The sequence below is a fragment of the Hippoglossus stenolepis genome, chromosome 16 (genome assembly GCF_022539355.2).
Source record: "Hippoglossus stenolepis isolate QCI-W04-F060 chromosome 16, HSTE1.2, whole genome shotgun sequence".
Taxonomy (NCBI): domain Eukaryota; kingdom Metazoa; phylum Chordata; class Actinopteri; order Pleuronectiformes; family Pleuronectidae; genus Hippoglossus; species Hippoglossus stenolepis.
Window position 1 is genome coordinate 10,913,714 of NC_061498.1, and position 20,573 is coordinate 10,934,286.

General features: G+C 42.5%; 3 protein-coding genes across 6 annotated transcripts; all 3 read left to right on the forward strand.

Annotated features, from left to right (window-relative positions):
- Positions 1–293: 293 nt before the first annotated feature.
- Positions 294–8,134, forward strand: LOC118123357 (E3 ubiquitin-protein ligase TRIM39). Its single transcript, XM_035180706.2, has 10 exons — positions 294–543; positions 1,341–2,357; positions 3,102–3,229; positions 4,333–4,605; positions 4,708–4,785; positions 4,874–5,122; positions 5,208–5,346; positions 5,462–5,488; positions 5,826–7,110; positions 8,018–8,134. The coding sequence occupies exons 1-9, from the start codon at positions 525–527 to the stop codon at positions 6,368–6,370; spliced, it is 2,475 nt and encodes an 824-aa protein (XP_035036597.1). The 5' UTR covers positions 294–524; the 3' UTR covers positions 6,371–7,110; positions 8,018–8,134.
- Positions 8,135–8,180: 46 nt separating this feature from the next.
- cldnk (claudin k) lies at positions 8,181–9,104 on the forward strand. The gene has a single exon (XM_035180186.2). It carries the CDS (start codon positions 8,182–8,184, stop codon positions 8,827–8,829), a length of 648 nt encoding a protein of 215 aa, XP_035036077.1. The 5' UTR covers position 8,181; the 3' UTR covers positions 8,830–9,104.
- Positions 9,105–10,906: 1,802 nt separating this feature from the next.
- Positions 10,907–20,539, forward strand: hgs (hepatocyte growth factor-regulated tyrosine kinase substrate). Of its 4 annotated transcripts, none has more exons than XM_035180183.2 (20): positions 10,907–11,089; positions 12,938–13,022; positions 13,139–13,214; positions 13,401–13,493; positions 14,261–14,378; positions 14,569–14,621; positions 14,828–14,896; positions 15,036–15,160; positions 16,160–16,274; positions 16,349–16,471; positions 16,557–16,652; positions 16,761–16,799; positions 16,900–17,064; positions 17,191–17,401; positions 17,483–17,655; positions 17,742–17,882; positions 18,228–18,411; positions 18,577–18,707; positions 18,809–18,991; positions 19,150–20,539. In XM_035180183.2, the coding sequence occupies exons 1-20, from the start codon at positions 11,053–11,055 to the stop codon at positions 19,255–19,257; spliced, it is 2,325 nt and encodes a 774-aa protein (XP_035036074.1). In that variant the 5' UTR covers positions 10,907–11,052; the 3' UTR covers positions 19,258–20,539. The 4 variants fall into 4 exon arrangements, with proteins under 4 accessions (XP_035036074.1, XP_035036076.1, XP_035036073.1 ...); XM_035180185.2 differs by having other exon boundaries at positions 16,373–16,471; XM_035180182.2 differs by having other exon boundaries at positions 10,908–11,089; positions 17,188–17,401.
- The last annotated feature ends 34 nt before the right edge of the window (positions 20,540–20,573 follow it).

The window sequence follows — 20,573 nt, forward strand, 5'->3', positions numbered from 1 at the left end:
AACCTTGTATCAGGTCACCTTTAAGAATTAGATTATTAATACTGATGTTGGAAAATATCATCGCTATCACTAACAGCATTGACTCCTCAGGGTTACAGTTAATTTAAATGATTTTAATCCTTTTCATGTAAGAATAAACACAATCCTGAGATCATCTGCGAATGACTGCCTCTGATCAACACTGATTCAATTCGCAGAATTTATTGTGAGAAATCAGTGTGTGTGTGTGTGTGTGTGTGTGTGTGTGCATTTCATTAAACGTGTCAATAAATGTGAATGCGCTCACTGCCAGCTTCTGACCCTGAGGACAATTTCCACTTAATATTAACTCTGGTGCCCAACTACCTCATCAACAGAGAGCGGGAGAGAGAGAGAGAGAGAGAGAGAGAGAGGGGGAACAGACTGGGAGAACACATGTTTTCACTGAACACATGCAGCAGTGATGGTGATGGGATCAGTTCAGTGAGACGCTAGAAAACTTTGAGACGATCCAAAATTAAAAATCTGTGCTGTAAATCTGGCAAATGGACAAGAGGAAGAAAGGTAAGCTCACTTATTTATTATATATACAGAGGGTGAATGGAAATCCTCTTCTGCTCTGCTTGCCTTTAACTCGGGTGACATAATAAATAGGTGGTTGTATCACAGGTCATCAGGTTACATGTAATTTATCAGCGTTTATCAGCTTAAGGAGATGAAAGAATAATTCTGGATGTTTTATTTGTTCAGTTTGAAAACAAGACAACAGCTCAACAACAGGATGAGGATCAGAGTTATTTTGTGGAGATGATGGAGAACGTTCTTCTACATGGGGAAGGTTGAATTCAAACTCCAGAGACAATGGTTCTCAGTTAAAACACTTTAATGAAGACAAAGAAATCCACAGTAGCTCTCTAGACCACAAACAACACATGAGCCATAACTCATGAGGCACCATAGCTTGTTTCTTATCTCACATGTAGCCTACACAGACTGCTGGGGAAGTATACATTTCTGCATAAGGTATAAATGCCTAACATGGCACAGACCGTGTCAGTGATGATGTCGAACATATGGACATGACCAAGGGTGTGCAAATAGATTGTCACTGCAAAATCTCAATAACGATACAATATCTTTAGACGTCATGATTTCCAGACAGCTAATCCCAACGTATTTTTTTTCTGAAACACCACCATGAGGTTGATGTTCCTCTGATGATCCTCTGAGTTTTGTACATTAAAAATCCATATTTACCCTAGCAACTGTGGACTCTGCAGTATTTGCAATATTTGCAGATAGTAGTTATGTTTAATTTGGCATTTATTTGGCGTAAATTTACTGCACTTATCTTTTCACAGGATCTCCTACAGAATTAAGGCTGATGGTGGTCGGTAGCAGTGGACACTCTCAGTTCCTACTGACCAACGCCATACTAGGGAGGGAGGAGTTTCCTAAGGACATCACCTGCATTTCTGGCAGCAGGAAGAACACTGGAGAGCTGGCTGGAAGACGAGTGGCTGTGATCAATGGGCCAAACATCTATGACAAGGATATGTCTCCACCCAAGAGGAAGATGGAGTTGAGGAGGTCTAAGTGCTTGTGTATCCCTGGTCCCCACGCTTTCCTTGTTGCCTTTGACATGGACAAAATCTCCCCGAATGACGTAAAAACCCAGAGACTGATGAAGGAACGCTTTGGGAATCACTGTCTGAGGCACTGCATGGTCCTCCTGGCTTCTGAAAGAAATCCAGACGCCCTCTTTGAGAAGTTGCAGAAGACTGACTGGCACCTGAGAGAACTCATCGAGAAGTATGGCGGACGCTTTCACGTTTACAGCAAGAACTGGCGAGACCGCAGCAGGGACAGAGAGCTGCTGCAGAAGATAGAGAGGATGGTGGCATCCTTAGGGGGGAGCTACTTCTCCAGCAGAACTTTCCAGAAGGCGGAGGACTGCGTGAAGAAGGAGGAGAAGAAGCTCCGGAAGCAGAGGTCAGCAGAGATAGAGAAGGCATGGACCGAGATGGAGAAGCAGTACATAGCGGACGAGTTGTATCACCAGAAGGACGCCTACACCGCCAGTGTTGGCGCTGAGATCAGAGCCAAGGCAGAGATGGACAACGGGTGGCTCAGGACATCCCTGGTCAGAGGGCTGGGGACGGGTTTTGTTGTTGGGGCTGTTATGGGAGCATTGGTCGGGTCTATAGAGGGCCCAGGAGGGATGGTTCTGTATGGGATCATAGGTGGTGCAGTTGGAGGATCAGCAGGAGGAACAGCCCAGGTAGCTATAAAGCATATGGAGGACAGAGTGTCTCCACCTGCCAGACTCAACTTTAACTCAATCTTTATCAATCGCTTCTTCACCGCCGCTCGACCATGACAACATGGCACTGACTTCTTAATCTTCATGAAGACAGTGAAAAGAAAAACTTTAAATCATTTGCTCTTGGCTTTGGACTGTTGGTTATGTAGCTACCGAGTTGACTAAGTAGAAAATAAGAGAAGGAAATGTACAACTCCCAAACGTTTGTCCCATACTTCTTTCTATTTTATCATTTTTTGTACAAGTCACATCATTTACATACTGTTCTATACTATGCTACTGTTCTGTTGCACACTAGTTTAAGGGGATTACTACGGTGGCCCTGAGGTGCAAAACACAACGTCGAATGAAAAAATGATGAGGGTAAATGAGACAACATTTATATAAGGTCTATGCCTCGAACGGAAAAGGTAGGTTACTATGTTAGTCAAAGCTCGTCACTGATTGGACGGATGCAATGTCTTTCTTTTCAACAGGATGGAGATTCTGGCAAAACATGTCACGTGATGTGTCCTTGTGTCTTATTTGCCGCTGTGTAGTTGTTGTCTTTTCTCATTTGCTGTTGTGATTTGAACTTCAGGGCCACCGTAGATTACTTCTGGTCAAATACAATAAATCTCACAGTTATTAGACTGTAAATTAGTAAATTTGAAATAAATGCAGTTGTGTTTACTGACAGAGTGTTTGCTTTTTGATTTTCCAGCCAACATTTCCTGGAGTCTTGCTGTGTGGGTTAGTTAAAGAGTAGCTCAGATAACATCCAGGGTGGAGTTTTGACTGGGAGTGCCATTGTCTGAAGCTCTGCCCCCTTTCCTACACAACACCCACACATACCTTAGTACACCTGTCAACCATTGTAGTCTTGAAGTTACCTTGAAACTCAGAACAGAAGCAGAGCAGGTTGTCCGCAGCGATCCATTCGTAGAGGTAAGACCACATTTGTCTCTTTGAGCTTTTCTATATTGTTTCACTGTTGGTGAAACATATTTATCAGACCTCTGATCCGGTGAAGAACACGTTGCATAAGCGGAGATTGTTTCCTTATTGAACGTCGACACCAGAGCACAGTGGGGTCAAAACTCAGGGATCACACTTCTCGTGAGAAACAAGCTAAAGCAGTCAGTAATCACGTTGCTGTGTTAAGAGACGATTTGCCTGCTACCTGTTTGACTACATACTTCCCATCACATCTTTTACTTTGCTGCTTCCATTCACTTGGTCTATGATCGAAAATAAATTCTTTCAAAGGTGTGAGGCATTGTGGTAGAAATGAACCGACGTGTTAGACTTCACTGAATAGTTTTAAAGAATGATATGAATCATGTGTCCTGTTCTTTGTTTATCATTATATAATATGAGAGGAATGCTGCTTTGTTCAGGGAACATGACGTCCCTTCCTCCGAAACGTCTGAGTGCTGCATAAAGTACTTTTTAATTTCCCGTAAACAACCAATATTTAAAATGACATCTTTTTGGTAAATCATGTACTCAAATACAGTGGTGAAAAGTACATTTACTCAAGCAGTTTACTTTGAGATCATAATTGTTATACTTGAGTATTTCTGGTACTTTATATCCACTACATTTCAGAGAAACATGTTTAACTTTTTACTCTGCATTATTTGACAGATCTTCAGTAAGATTTTACATTCAGAAACACAGATAAGCTTATAAAAGACAGCATATATTTTTGGATTTTGACCTTTAAAGCAGTATTTATCTGAGTCCCTTCTCCAGTTCAAGTTGTCTATGAACCTTTCCCCCAAAGAGATATTTAACCTCTATGCTATACATATAACTATTATTTTTTTGGTTTGTTGGAAAGGTCCAAACTCCTGGAACCGCTGGATTAAACAACCTAAAATGAAATGTATATAAAGTACTAGATATTCTCGAAAGACTTTTAAGGTACAAAAATACCCTCTTTATTTTAGTTTGACAGTTGATTTCTAGTTGTGACTCGCAAGAAAACAGAAATACATACTTGGTTGACATTGTTGACATTACCATCGTGTCATTGTCACTTTCAGAGAATGGCCTCTACCATCAGCCTCCTCTCTGAGAAGCACTTCTTGTGCTCCCTGTGCAGAGACATCTTCACCAGCCCGGTGACCATAGCGTGTGGACACAGCTTCTGCTTGTCCTGCCTGAGCCACTACTGGGCCCGACACCAGTCCAAATATTGCCCCCACTGTAAGAGAGTGTTCACTGACAGGCCCGACCTCAGCGTCAACCATATCCTAGCAGACATCTCCGACAACTACAGGAAGAATCGGCCACAGCAACCACCTGATGAGGAAATGGTATTCCTACTTTCGTTTGCTTTTTTGGTCAGATAATCAGAGGTGATATGATGTAATGATGAATAAATCTGATATATTTGTGTCACCGTTGTACATGTGCAGGTTATAGATGTCGAGCAGATGATCCTGGAAAGGCTGCAGAAGATAGAAAGGTTGAAATATTCTCTCGAGGTGCAAAAGGTGCGTTGAAAACCTCCATAGAAACAACTGGAACACTTTGTCTATTCTTAAAAATGCCTACAATTATATCATGATGGTGTCCAATCAGGGCTCTTACCTGAGGGAGGTGCGAGAGAGTCAGAAGGTCTTCTCTGCCCTGGTGTACGCCATGGAGAAGGGCCACAAAGCAGTTGTTGCTGCAATCGAGGACAGACAGAGAGACGAGGAGAAGCGAGTGGAGACGCTGGTGGAGGAGCTGGAGCAGGAGATCCAGGAGCTGAAGAAGGAGACCACCGAATCTGACCACCAGATTTCTGTGAGCGACGATCAGAGTGACGACACAAAGCAAATTAACTTGGTGAGCATCTTCATCTGTGACACAGCTACACTCACCCTGGCTACTATCAGTGTAATGTTTACATCTTGTTTTTTTTGTCTCGCAGAAAACTATTTCCCCCTTGGACATGAAGGACTGGTCCAAGGTTACTTTAGAGACGGACCCTTGTTTCGGGGTTACCAGACGAGCACTGTCGGACATTATGGACAAGATGAGAGCAGAAGTCAACAAGCTCTCCAAATCTGGTCAGTCATACATTTCTTAAACATATCTCACATTATGTATTGAATCAACATTAATCAGATCAATCAAATTTCAATATCGGTGACTTTTCTTTCTCTTGTCGCTCTTCCTCTACAGAACTAAAAAGAACAGAGAAATACACCGGTAAGACCTTGTCTACACAGAATATTAGAGAGAAATCATCGAGTATTTAAAAAAAATGTCTTACCATCCCTGACCCCACATTTATATTTCAAATATTTTCTGCATATTTAGTTTAAAATAGAAATCAAATATCTACAAATTGGGGATCTTGTGTGCTCGATATGTCATTAAGGATCCTTTGACTTTTTTGTTATTCATGGTAGAATGATTCGACTATTATACTGAGGGTTTTGAAAACTTGAATAAAAGACTTAAGGCCCCTCCCTACCCCAGTCGTTTTTGTACTGTCCTATGTTGTTTGACCCATTCTCGACCTTTTCTCCTCCCTCTTTCCCAGTGGATGTCAATCTGAGCGCCAAGACAGCCCACCCCTTCCTCTCGGTCTCAGACGACAGGAAACAGGTGAGGCACACGGACAAGCTCCAGGAGGTGCCAGATCACCCCAAGCGCTTCGACCGTGTGGCAAACGTGCTGGCCAAGGAAAGCTTCGGCAGTGGGAGGTGCTACTGGGAGGTGGAGGTCGGGGAGAAGCTTGAGTGGAGCCTGGGCGTCGTTAAAAAGTCCATAAACAGGAAGGGCAAGTTCACCGTCTGCCCTGCGAATGGTTTCTGGACTTTAAGCCTCAGGGCTGGAGGCCAGTTTGTTGCCAACACCTCTCCCATCACCCCATTGGCTCTGGAGCCGAAGCCCAGGAAGGTGGGTGTGTTTGTGGACTACCCAGTGGGCCGCGTGTCCTTCTACTGCGCAGAATCTGGGGTCCACATCCACACCTTCACAGACACCTTCACTGACAGGCTTCATCCCTTCTTCGGTCCAGGCCGCCTGCACGGTGGCAAAAATGCTGCTCCTCTAATCATCGGTTCCAGTTTTTGTAGCATCTGAGGATCAATCTCACATATATCCACTTCCAAATCAGCTGCTATTCTTGTCATGATCTTTCCTGTGTGATAAATATATTTAATAATTTATATGAACATCTACTGTGAACATCATTTTCCCTGTCAGAACAGTGAACAAGAGGTGGCATAAGGACCGACTCCCTACACTTGAAAAACTTCAATGAAACCCATAAACAGATTGAAAAGGACAGAGGAGGTTGGGAGAAAAGAGAAGGCTCTCATAAACGAACAAGTGTGTCAAAAAAAGAGGAGAAAATGGGCTGCTGAGTTGGATGGATGGAAGGGGGTGCAGGGCTGGGACAGAGGTTGACGAGGAGCAGGGGGAGGGAGGGCACGGCAAAACAGCAGGGCATTGTGCTCGTACACCAGGCACTGGGAGACACACTCAAACACGTTCACACATTCACACAATAACACGGCCGTGCACACAAGCGCATGCTTCTGCCCACTGCCACACAGACTTGCGCTGGCATCTGGGAGGGCAGCCCCATCTCCACTCCTGTCCTGGGTTGTCGGAGCTGTTCGAACCCCCTGTCACTGTAGTCCAGCTGACCCCTCGGACACAGCGGTCCCTGCTCCTCAGCCTTCCTGTGGACTAAAGTGAATTCTCAGGGCCGTCATTCACTACTCAGAGCGTCCACAGCTGATCTACACAAGCCCGAGGACCAGTAACACCAGCCTGTGGACCAAGGGGAGAAGAGAGAACACCATACTTCATCTGAGGTAAATATCCTCTATAAGTGCATTGGAGACATGTCCAAAGATTTCAACTAATTTGACAGACAAATTAGTGAAAAGAATTTAAGGGAATATTATTAATATTCCCTGTAACTATATCATAAATTGATATTCCTGTTTAAGTAGTGATAGGGTAGGGTAGGGTCCTTAAAGGCAAAAACAATTGGTTTTACCAAGAATAAGACACAATAAAGCAAGGTATGAGGCCTTCAGGGGACAATGAGGGACTCTGGGCATTGTTCTTTAACATGAATTTATGCACAATGATTTAAAACAGTTGGCGAAGCCAGGCCATTCAAAATGGATATTCTGGTTCTCTGATTTATTATCTATTATCTCATTTGTATCTCCTATTTAAAAGATACAGATGTTCATTTTACTAGAAATAATGTCCTAGTTGGATAAGTAATAATAAAATAGTGATTTTATGAGTTATAGCTTGGCTCTTTTATCTTTATTAATCTATCAGAAGCTCTTATGGAGGATTTGATTCACAGAATCGGTGCAATGCGGACACTGAGTGCTGTGATAAATAGATGATACAGGTCGTCCTGGCCCACTCTACGAGCCTTCATGAAAGCTGCTTGTGTTCAGAGTCTCCTCATGTTTTTCTGAGATAATCCACTCACCCAGCAGGCGTAGCTTGACACCCACAGCTATGTCAAAGAAGGCTATTCTCTGTGCTTCTAAATGGAATCCACTAAACATGGGCCTCCCAGCCCAAATATTTATGATAACTACTTTATATGCCCCATTAGTCTTTTCCTGCTTGGCTAATGTAATGTTTTCAAAAGTAGCAACAAGTTATGAATAACTTCGTATTTTCAACTGTAGTTATGCTGCTGAGTATAAATGTATTTAAATTGATTCTTATTGTTTTTCTGAATTTCAGGATACCCGACCCAAAGTCTGAGGATCCAGTGTCGGAGCACGACATTTGCAGAACTGTAGACAGTCACATTTCTATTGTGGAACTATAACTGGGCCCTCTGCAACAAACAGAGACTGATCAAAAAACAAAGACCAATCGATTTGATCCAAAAAACATCTGTCACCATGGCAACAACAGGCATGCAGTTGCTGGGCCTGATCATGTCCATTGTGGGCTGGGTGAGTGGGGCGATAGTCTGTTCCCTCCCCCTGTGGAGGGTCACTGCCTTCATCGGTAACAACATAGTGACGGCTCAGATCATTTGGGAAGGCCTCTGGATGACTTGCATTGTGCAGAGCACAGGTCAGATCCAGTGTAAGGTGTACGACAGCTTGCTGGCTCTGCCCAGTGACATGCAGGCGGCCCGGGGTCTCACTGTCTTCTCCGTCCTGCTCTGTGGCCTGGCTCTGTCTCTGGGGGTCCTAGGAGTCAAGTGCACTAAGTGCGTCGGTGTAAACAGCCTCAAAGCCCGCATTGCCCGCATCTCTGGAGTCCTCTTTGCCGTCGCAGGGTTCCTCTACCTTGTGCCCGTCTGCTGGACTGCTCACTCCATCATCAGGGATTTCTACGACCCACATGTAGCAGCTCCACACAAGCGAGAGCTTGGCCCTGCCCTTTACATTGGCTGGGGGGCCTCAGCCTTGCTCCTCATTGGAGGTTCTCTGCTGTATGCCGGGTCAAGTCCCCCTGGTCTCCCAGGCTCTCCCACTTTCAGCAGTGGAGAAAGTAGTCCCCGCAGGGCACCTGCCTCACAAGTTAAAGGTTACGTCTAAGGTCCCTGAATCTGAATACCATCAAGTCTCACAGATCCACCCCAAAAGATGACAAACCTGTTTTCTCTCCTCTTGATTTTGCTCCTTGTAATGATTTTATATTTAATGTTATACCAGTTTGCTTTTTTCTTTGAAAAGCCATAGGAGGCTGTTTAGAGAAAAATGAACTCATTCTATGATTTCATACCTGATATCCTCAAATAACCCTTTCTTCTCTGTCTGTCAGTGTAAAATACAATAAAGTTTTGGTTGTCCAAATCTTCTACAGAAGAAAATTTGTGTGTGTGTCCAAATTTTCAATGATTACTGATATAAAATCCCTTTTAAAAAATCATACAACCATATGTGTTAGAGAGAAGTAGTACTTCTAAAAGGCAAATCTTTGTTTAGCTCATTTATGTAAATGATTATATGTGTTCTGCTGAGTGGAACAATAGAACAATGGGTGTGTGTGTACATTTGCTGGTGGTGCCATACTATGTGTGTGTGTGTGTGTGTGTGTGTGTGTGTGTGTGTGTGTGTGTGTGTGTGTGTGTGTGTGTGTGTGTGTGTGTGTGTGTGTGTGTGTGTGTGTGTGTGTGTGTGTGTGTGTGTGTGTGTGAGAGATGCTCCGTCCTCCTCCCTCTCACAGCGACTCTGGTCCAGGGACAAAACATATTATTTTTATCGTATTTAATGAAATTAATACAGTAACCCCGACTGTCTTAGCTCGGTTGATCTCAAAACACCTCTTACTCATCAGTCATAATCACACAGGACCAGAACTCAATGATAATGCTGAAGGCTAAAGTATATATATCACATTAAAATAGATGAACTTGCAAGTCCTATACTCATCAATACTTATCTATTCATGAGACATTGTTCATTCAGATTCAGATTAACTTTGAATTTCCAAAACAATTTCACAAAAGTAAAATGATAAAATGTCTTGAAGTTGAATCCGTTTTTTGCCTTTACAAGCTAAATTAAAAAAAATGACATTATAGATAAGACATACCCTGTATTAACAGTAAATTTTGACACATTTATGAGGGTTTACATTGTTACATCAGTTTTTCTTTCTGTTTGTGACAGCAGAGGACAGAGCACCACAATGCCACATTATAGAACACTACAACGCAACAATAACAATGGGCATCAGTGTTCCAAGTGCCAGGTAGTGACTCATTCATGACCTAAGCAGGCCTATACCAGTGCTGGTAGAGTAATGCAGCGAATACAGTAAGACAATCTGTGCTATTGGAAAAACACAGTGAGACAAGTGCACTAGTTACACAGTAAATAATCAGTGCAACAACACAATTATTGTACAATTTTATCCTACTGATTATAATTGATCGAGGAGCTAAATTCTCCACAGGGCCAACCACAGAACAATGGAGGAGGAGTTTGACATCACCCTGTTGCCAGCTCACCAGACTTACAGTATTTTCTCATATTCTGGGGATATACGTCTGAATTTATATGGTGCATCAATGGGCCTCTTTCAAAATAAAATAAATAAGGTTTAAGAAATGGCTCTTGAAACTGAATGGCTTTATGATTAGTTGATAAACAATTAGATGATTACTTGGGGATTTGGAAATCCAGCTCTGCAAACAAACACAGGGGAATTATGAGTGTAATATCCCCTCTCAAAATGCAGTTGAGTATTTAAAGTTAATTACTGCCTTTAAAACAGTGTATAAAGGTTCAGCGTGTAAGAATTTAGTGACATCTAGTGGTGAAGTTGCATGTTGCAGCTGAATACCCCTCACCTCAGTTTAGTTTGTCCAGTCTGGGCTACTGTAAAAAACATGGTGGCCTCCGTAGAGAGGACCCGCTCCCAATGTAATATATAAAGTATTTAAATATAAAGGGCCCATTCTAGGGTGAAGAAAACAACAATTCGTACAATTTATATCATTTCACACTAGTGAAAACATTACTAGGATTATTTTATATTCAAGTTCTGCCAATAGATCCCTTTCACCTAACTCTTACACACTGAAGTACCTAGTTTCTCCAAAATCTACCTGCTGTTCCAAGTTTCAGTCGTTAGGGGGAGCAAAATCCCTCCGCCTCGCTGTGTCTGCGCCGGAAGCAGGAAGTAGGAAGAGCAGTACAGCTGTGCTCCGTGGCTAACAGAGAAGCTAACAGGCTAACCTCAGCGGTGGAAGTACCAGGCTCCGGTGACCAAACAAGATCCTCGACAGCGACTTTGACGCTCCGAATTCCGACATGGGGAAAGGCGGAGGCACCTTTGAGCGGCTTCTCGGTGAGTTATCCGCCCATTCGTCAAGTTGACGGTTTATCAGCCAAGTGTGAGTCAAAGTGCGACGTCTCCCAGCGCATTGTTTTGACAGACGCTGGGGCTGTGGCTCTCGGGCCAGCTAATTCTAGCCTGCTAACACATTCGTGGCTATTGTTTGGTATCCCGGTTTAGGCTAACTACCTCTTAGCAATCTGGCTAATTAGCTGGTCAGATCTCGTTTATCCTCTGTTCTATTCGGATCAGGATCTCATCCAAGTCGTGTCCTTTGTGTTATCGCTCAGCTGTTAGCCAAGTAAAAAAGCCTGTCGGTTCTGTTCAGACAAGACAATACTTGAACGTTAGACGTTGTTGTGTGAGTCCCTCCGTGGCAGGCATCCAAGCACAGTGTCATCATTTCTGACTTGTTGTGTTGTCTTGGTGTTTATGATCCAACAGGTTGATTAGCTAGCTGCCGATCTCTTCCATTTTGAGATCTATGTTTCCCTGAATATAATTAACTCTTTATTTTTAAATGGCAGTTGTCAAATTGAAATCTTAAACCGCAGGGATTCGTTTACTCCAGCACTATCTAAAGAAAAATTCAATTAAATGTGTCTAACCATGTTGTAGGTGAAGGTGGATTCGTTGATCAGGCTGGAAATAGAAAGATAATCAAAGCAGATAATACTCTGAAGTTAAAGTAATAACAGGTGGGACATAATTTACCAACATCCATACTTGTAGTCGGCAGATTAATCTGAAAAAGCTCCTGTGTTAAATATGAGCTGACACCCCCATAACATCCCATTAGATAAACCACTTTCTGTTTAGTGGATTGGTCATTTGAAACACTAAGACATTTAGAAATACACACCATGTTAATGTATGACCGGTTTATGTAAGTTAGATATATAGTCCACACAATGCCTCAAGATCAGGCCCAAAGGAAAAACCTCATCTAAAGCCCCCTGGGTGTATAAAGTGACACTGTGCCATAGCAGGGCATATTTCCATATTACCAAATATACAGTTAGTCAGATTACCACAGACCAACAGTTGAAACTTTTGGGATCGAGGCAGCCAACTACCTCATGTTCCGAAACTTCACGTGAATAAGGAATAATTTGATATATAAGGAATGAGTGCAGGCACCCATTTAGCAATATTTGCAGTTAAGACAATAAAAATGGTCAAAATATTATGTTATTTATTTACGATTAGTTAGGTTAAATAAAGTTTTTCTCTTGTCTCATATCATTTGTAAGAGATTTAATTGTTTTCAGTTATCTCTCTGTCATAAGACTGACTGCATTATCTGTTCTTATAACACAGTAGTTTCTGTCTAACAATCCTTAAAGAGAAACATAATGCTGTGGTTGCATTAACCGAACACTTAGTTAAAGACAAAGCCACAAGAGAATAAAATACATATACATGATGTTGAGCCAAGCACTTAGTAACCTCTCTCTCCCCCCCCCCATCAATAAGGTCAAATTGTAGATAAAAGACATGTTCCTGTATAATGAATTATAATTTAACTGCACTACAAACTAAAGCCTCCAAAATGACCAAATATTAACAGCTCTCTGATACAACTTCAATAAATCTGAGCATAACCTTGAAGAAGGATGTATTTATCAGTTTAAGTGTCAGGCGTCCCTAATTAACTGACAACTGAGAATAGATTTGTGTTTCATCAACATAAAAAGCTCAGATTAACATGGTCTCCATAAAGTCATAGAAAGTCTATAATGTGTCTAGGAGTTTTGGAAAAGAGAAAATCTGCAGATTTTAATGACATGTTGGTTTAGTGTTGCAGAAACCTTGTGGTAGACATTAGGCAGACAATAATCCCATCTGTACTAATTTCAGATAAAGCCACCAGTCAGCTGCTGCTGGAGACAGACTGGGAATCCATCCTGCAGATCTGTGATCTCATTCGACAAGGAGACACACAGTGAGTGACTGCTAATCTCTGTCAGCATTAATCTTAAAACAGTTCATTTGACACTTATGTTTTTATATTTTTAGATAAAGAAAACTACTGAGCAATATTTGTTTTTGTCCTTACAGGGCTAAATATGCTATCGGAGCCATTAAGAAGAAGCTGAATGACAAAAATCCACACGTGGCCCTGTACGCACTGGAGGTAAAACATTACACTGCTGGTGAAAAAATATTCAAGAACTTGAAAACTAAATTAACAGGAAAACCTACAGTTCTGCTGTATATTTATTTTGTAATAGTGTGCTTATTTTTGGGAGAGAGCTGCCAAACATTAAATGTGAACAACATAGTTGTTGTAGTGAGTAATAATTTGGTCTTCCCCCCTCAGGTGCTTGAGTCAGTTGTAAAGAACTGTGGCCAGACAGTCCATGATGAGGTGGCAAGTAAACAAACTATGGAGGAACTGAAGGATCTGCTCAAGGTCATTGCATTTATTTATGTCTTGGGCATCACACTGTGCTGTTTAATTATTAATGATTATCAACTAATCCAATTATTAAATTTTTCGATGAATTGAATGTTAAGTAAAAAATACATACTACTATTTATTAGAGTCCAGAGTAACAATCTTTAATGTCTTGTTTTGTTAAACCAACCGTCCAAAACACAAAGGTGATTGACTTACAATGATGTTAACAGGGGAAAACAGCAAATCCTCTACTAACTAACTTACCTAATAACTAAAAGTTTTACCTCTTATTAAGTTCATGTCTGTGCAGTTATGTATTAGTTCCCTAACGTGAACAAGAAGAGGAAAGTTTAGATAGAGTTACATTAACCTCTCAACAGACTTGAGTCAGGTAGAGTTGTCTCACCACCTTTCCCACCAGCTCTCTTGACTGGATAACTGTTCCCTGCTGTGGGGAAGCTGGCTGCAGTACAGCATGAGCAAGCAATATTTGATTGGATCCTCGCTGCACCATGTGACTCAGGCTCATGCAGCCAATACCGGTTTCCTCTTCCTGATGATGTCACTGACTTGTGACAGCATAATTTTTCAGACCAAAGCAAGGGAGTTCCCCTGACCTCTTGTCATCAGACAAAGTGCTGCTTGACGCAGTTTGCTCACTCATATCAGTGTTATTCAACAACGGAGTGATAGAACATAAAAACAAGAAGGATTTAAAGGTATTTTTTTTAGATACAGACATTTCCTTTACTCTGTGGTTCTTTTTCCACCATAAACAGACGGAACCTAATGTCAGAAACAAGATCCTTTACCTGATCCAGGCCTGGGCTCACGCCTTCCGCAATGAACCCAAATACAAGGTGGTTCAAGACACTTATCAGATCATGAAAGTGGAAGGTAAGTGGCCACATGCTCATATACTATTTGGATTCATTCAATCTTACACACTGACCTAGATAAATGTGTTCTGACTACAATTAAGTCTTAGAAATAAATAAACATACTGGTTTAAAACAGGTCTCAGGCTTAAACTTAATTTTTTGTTTGGTGTGTTTGCTTAAAATGTCTGTTTTTCTTTTCTCAACAGGTCATGTGTTCCCTGAGTTTAAGGAGAGTGATGCAATGTTTGCAGCTGAGAGAGTGAGACATGTAGTTATTCATGTTTTACTGTGGTAGATTCAGGTTTATTAAATAGTGTTTTCTGTAGAAGCAGCATACATTTTATAGTAAATGAACACTAGAGAGAGTGAGGCTGGTCAGGAATAGAGGATAAACTGCATGTTCATGTAAACCAGGCTCCAGTAAGTCATCATGTCAGTAATATTTGATGTCTGTTTATTTTTTAGGCCCCAGACTGGGTTGATGCTGAGGAGTGCCATCGGTGCAGAGTCCAGTTTGGAGTCATGACAAGAAAGGTAGGCCAGGCTTTAGTGTAACTAGGCCTTTTTATGGTTTCCTTCTTTCAGTTACAGATATGTGTGTGTGTGTGTTGAGTGCTATGTCTGTTGCGCATGTGAGGAAGTTGACCTCTATTTATGTCCCGTGCTTTTCCAGCACCACTGTCGAGCCTGTGGCCAGATTTTCTGTGGCAAGTGTTCATCTAAGTACTCCACCATTCCGAAGTTCGGCATTGAGAAGGAAGTGCGGGTTTGTGAGCCCTGCTTTGAGCTGCTCAACAAGTGAGTCCTGTGAAAAGTATAAAGTATGGTGACCCTCTCCATGCTAATGAAGTAAACACTTCATTAGCATTGTTAGCTGCAGCCTGACATTTCTGGTATTGTAAATTATTCTCCTGCCAGTGTTGCGTTATTGTTTTAGCTTAGTTTGAGTTTAGACACACACTAGTAGATTGTCCTCTTTCTGTGCTTGATCACTGAGAGATTACAAAGATTTAATGCACTGCATTGTCTAGGTTTATGTCACTCAACCTGAAAAGCTTTGCTCATCTAAATTTTTTGAAATGCTTTGAATCTCACTTTGTCTGGATGAGTTACTTCGGGTTTATTCTTTTGTTACCTCCAACAAAAAGGTTATGTTTTCAGCCAAGGTACTGTCCATCAGTTTCCCTTAACCAAAAAGGTTTTCTACTTAAATTGTATTTCAAGGACGGCCAGCGAAGAATAGTGCAACAATATGACCATCGTCTTTATACAATTTAGTACATTGTACATATTGATGACCCCGACGGACGTTGTTAATTGATATGTCGTGTTCTATTTGATAATAAATGACGATGCTGTGCTGTCACCTAAATAACCCTTTTATGTTATTTAGATTAAATAGGCTTGCATCTACTCTGAACCACTTTGCAAAGTCTTATGGTGTTTTTCCTGGATGTGGCTCAAACAGTAGAATAATGGCCTGAACAAGCAGCCATAGCTAAGTGGTAATGAGCCTAACTGACATGATCTCACAAATCAGCACAAATAATCCCACAGAGCCATAGAATTTATGTATTTTTCAAAACTCTGTTTGACCCTAAGATTCAATTCTGAATGAAGATTATTAACTTATAAAAGCATGTTATTGCAATACAAAATTTAGATAATATTTTAGTGTTGAAAGTCGTATGCATTCTGCTGTTGCTTGCTTGTATTGTTCTGTTTTTTGGTTTGGTGGAATGCTCTTCTCTGATTTACAAGGTTGTCTGACTTCCCTCAAACCTTTTTCCCCACCAGCCACCCCTCCCTCTCTCCCCCACTTAGGAAAGCTGAAGTCAAAGCCCCGAGTACCACAGGTACTCCTGAACTGCCTCCTGAGTACCTGACCAGCCCACTGTCCCAGCAGTCGCAGGTAACTGTTTAAAAAACGATATAGATCGGGAAATTAAATGGTTTACTTTACAGTTCTCATTTTTTTCTCCCTTGGTCTTACCACCTCCCTCTAACCAGATGCCACCCAAGAGAGACGAGGCAGCGCTGCAGGAGGAGGAAGAGCTGCAGCTGGCCATTGCCCTGTCCCAAAGTGAGGCTGAGGAGAAGGAGCGCGCGGTGGGTCACGAACCAAAGTGTTAACTTTGTATTTTTACAGCCCGTTTACAGAGATAAACTGACCCATAGCTGTGTGTTTTTACAGAGGCATAAGAACTCGTACTCGGTGTATCCCAAAGCTGATCCCACCCCAGTGACCTCCTCAGCACCACCAGTCAGCACCCTCTACACTTCCCCTGTGGTTAGAATTCTCTTCTGGTTAAATAATTATTGTTGCTGGCAAATATTCTTTATTATTATTTGATCATATTACTAATATGAAATATATTATCTACTGTACTCTCTCTAGAACTCCTCTGCTCCATCAGCTGAAGATGTCGACCCTGAGGTACATATGTTGTCCTTCTCTTCTTTAAAACCTGTGTTATTATAGATAAATGGAAATGCTACATCTTGACAATACTAATATGTCTGTCACAATGTTCCAGCTGGCCCGTTACCTGAACAGAACATACTGGGAGAAGAAACAGGAAGAGGCTCGCAAAAGTCCCACCCCATCAGCCCCTGCCCCTGTGCCAATGGCTGAGCCCCTGCCAGCAATCACTCAGCCTGTAGAAACTCATGTCCCTGTCCAGCCAGTCAGCATAGTGGAGGTATATTGAAATATTATGCCGAGGGTGGATGTAAGAAGCAGTATTTTAATGTTTAGCTGAAGTGAAAAAGGCAAACCACAAATGACTCTCTGCTCTTGGCCTCCCTCTTGTCTCTGCCTTCAGCAGCAGTACCAGAATGGGGAGTCGGAGGAGAACCACGAGCAGTTTCTGAAGGCTCTGCAGAACGCCGTCTCCACTTTCCTTAACCGGATGAAAAGCAACCACATGCGTGGACGCAGCATCACCAATGACAGCGCTGTGCTCTCCCTCTTCCAGTCCATCAACAACATGCATCCACAGCTCCTGGACATCCTCAACCAGCTGGATGAGAAACGATGTGAGTGTTAGCTTTTCAGGAGTGTGTTTGCACCTATTTCTGTCTCTCTGTGCGTCAAACCTCTGAACTATGACATCGCAGTGTACTATGAGGGGCTGCAGGACAAGCTGGCTCAGGTGCGCGATGCCCGGGCAGCTCTCAACGCCCTTCGTGACGAACACAGGGAGAAGCTGCGTCGTGCTGCAGAAGAATCAGAGAGGCAGAGACAGATCCAGCTGGCACAAAAACTGGAGATAATGAGGCAGAAAAAACAGGTAACGAAATGATGCTCTGCAATTAGCATGCAGATTGATGCTCTATTCTATTACCGTACTCAGAGGTCTTTGTCACTGAACTGCAGGAGTACTTGGAGATGCAAAGACAGCTGGCCATCCAGCGCCTCCAGGAGCAGGAGAAGGAGAGGCAGATGCGCCTGGAGCAGCAGAAGCACACAATCCAGATGAGAGCCCAGATGCCTGCGTTCTCTCTGCCCTACGCCCAGGTACGCACTGTGAACTGATGTCTGTAACACTGGTTCTGCTGATCTCACCAGCTCCACTTCCACAGAGAACTTCATCGTCATCACCACATTCTATTAGTCCAGACCTTAACCAGCCCTCTCTTAGGGCAGTGGTCTCTATGTAGGAAAACAACTGTTATTTCATCTCATGTATCATATTAGAGGATTGATTAAAGTGCATTATTTAAGTCGGCCAGTAACAATGTCTGACATCAAAAGCTGTAGACACCGGTGTTATAATTAAAATAAAGCAGGAATTTTTACGTCTCCAGAAGTTTTTTCTTTTAGAATAAATGTTTAAAATTGTCTGCATGTGCTCTTACACAGATGCAGTCTTTGCCCCCGAACGTGGCAGGAGGGGTGGTGTACCAGCCTGGTGCTCCACCCAGCTACCCAGGCACCTTCAGCCCTGCTGGTTCTGTGGAGGGTTCACCAATGCATAACATGTATATGAACCAGCCTGGGCAGACTGCACCGCCACAGTATCAGGCCATGCCCGGCCCTGTCACAGGTGAGGAGGTCAAGAAGAGGATGGATAAAGATGCTTTGAAATATCTTTGATCGCTTCAGAAATAGAAAATATACTATGTTTTGTTATTAAGTATTTGATTTAATTCTTAATCGTGTACAACTAAGTGTTCTCCTGTGTGTGACTGATTGTCCTCTCTTCATCCAGATCCGAATATGGCGTACATGTACCAGCCTGCGGGCACAAATGGGCAGCCTGGTCCTCCACCTGGTCAGGCTCCACCCACCACAAGTCCTCCCTACTCCAACTATCAACCCACACCCACACAGGGCTACCAGGTCTGATTGTCTCCCACTATCAGTTTCTGAACACCACTTACAGTATAAAATATTTTATACTATGGAACTGTCTCACTAATCTTTATCCTGGTTCTGTGCAGAATGTGGTTTCTCAGGCCCAGAGTATGCCTCCCATGTCCCAGCCTGCACCCACGAATGGTATGGGTTATATGGGCTACCAGCCATACCCCATGCAGAACATGATTTCAGCATTGCCAGGACAGGACCCCAATATGCCCCCCCAACAGCCATACATGCCAGGCCAGCAGCCCATGTACCAGCAGGTCCGTTTTTAATTATTTCTTACTTTGTCACCAGATAATAGTTGTGCATAAACCCTCAAGCACACTAAGCTGACACCAAAATTCATGTTTTTACTTTCCAGGTTCTGTCGATCTTCATTAATTTTCCTGTTTTTACTTGTTTGTCCCTTTCTTGCTAGGTGGCTCCCCCCGGTGCCCCTCAGCAGCAACAGCAGCAGGTGGCACAGCAGCAGACCCCTCAGGCTGTGCCGGGCAGCGCAGAGGCACAGCTCATCTCCTTCGACTGAAAGCCACCAGGCTCCAGAGTCTCACACACTACGTCCTCTCTCTTCCTTTGGTCTTTCCTCTCCCCCCCTGGACTCTCAGGATGCCCTCTGGAAACACACACACACACACCTCCAACCTTCCACCTAGCTATGATGTTGTGGCAAACGTGAAATATTGTGATGATGTTGCGCTCCTTGCCTCTCCCCCACTGAATTACGCGAACGTGAGGTGGAAGCTGTGAGAGAGGGCACCTTAACCCAGACCCCCTCCACCCTCCTCCTCCCTCTTTCCACCTGACATGTATGTAGTACTTCCTTATTAAATGAATAACTGAAGCTCAGAAATAGTTGTGGTATTAAAGTTAAACATGAATAAGAAAATATAACAAACGAGAAGAAAAAAAATCACATAACCATCCTTTGTCTCATATTTTTCTAAAGCAAAATTTGCATGTTAAATTTCAATTATTTTCTGGAATGGGAGTTAATTATTTCAGTTTGGGGAGCACCTGAGAGACACCAGAGTTTGTGCTTTTTTGAAAGGTTATGGTCTTGTGGAAAAAGAACAATGTCTTGAGATCGCAGCCACAGTCACAGGCCCTGAAATGAATGGCGCTAACTCTCCACGTCCATCAGGTTCACGGCTTGACATTCCAGTTGTAGTTTTCAGTTCCATCCCTTCTATGCACACAGATACTCACACACTTGGGTCCTCTTATCTTGCTTTGGCATTTATTTGTTGTGCACTGCTTGGACTTTTAAGTGTTTTAATGTTGTTTCTGAGATGATGAAACAGGGATTATACGCTGTGGGGGGGATATGAGAAAAGTAGCTCGATGGTTGTTTTATCCTCAGTAAATCTACATTAATAAATATGTCATTGAAATCAAACAACTAGAATCCATTAAATTTACATACTAAAGCAGTCCAGCAACTCTAAAAGCAAAAGGCCTCCCTTTTTAATAAAGTAACTTACTGAACGTACCATGAAGAACATAACGAAGCATGGGAAGCTGCATCGTGTTTGCATCTAGTTATAACAGTCACAATTGAGGGTATCAACATAATAACTACAGGTGGGCATTCTTGTTTTTTTTCAAGTGTACTTTGCTCTCCAGGTGTTTGGAAGTTATTGCAGGGTGAACATGATGTGCTGCATGTATGTATGTATCACACGCCCAATCAGTGATTTCTGTAGCCCGTCAGTTGCCATCTGTGAACTTCTTTATTCCATCATACTGATCTGTCTGACTTAAAAAGTAATTTTCAAATTATATTTAATAAATATCTGGTTCCTATTGTCCACCTGCTTCATCTTTTTTTCTGTATTCTTCTAT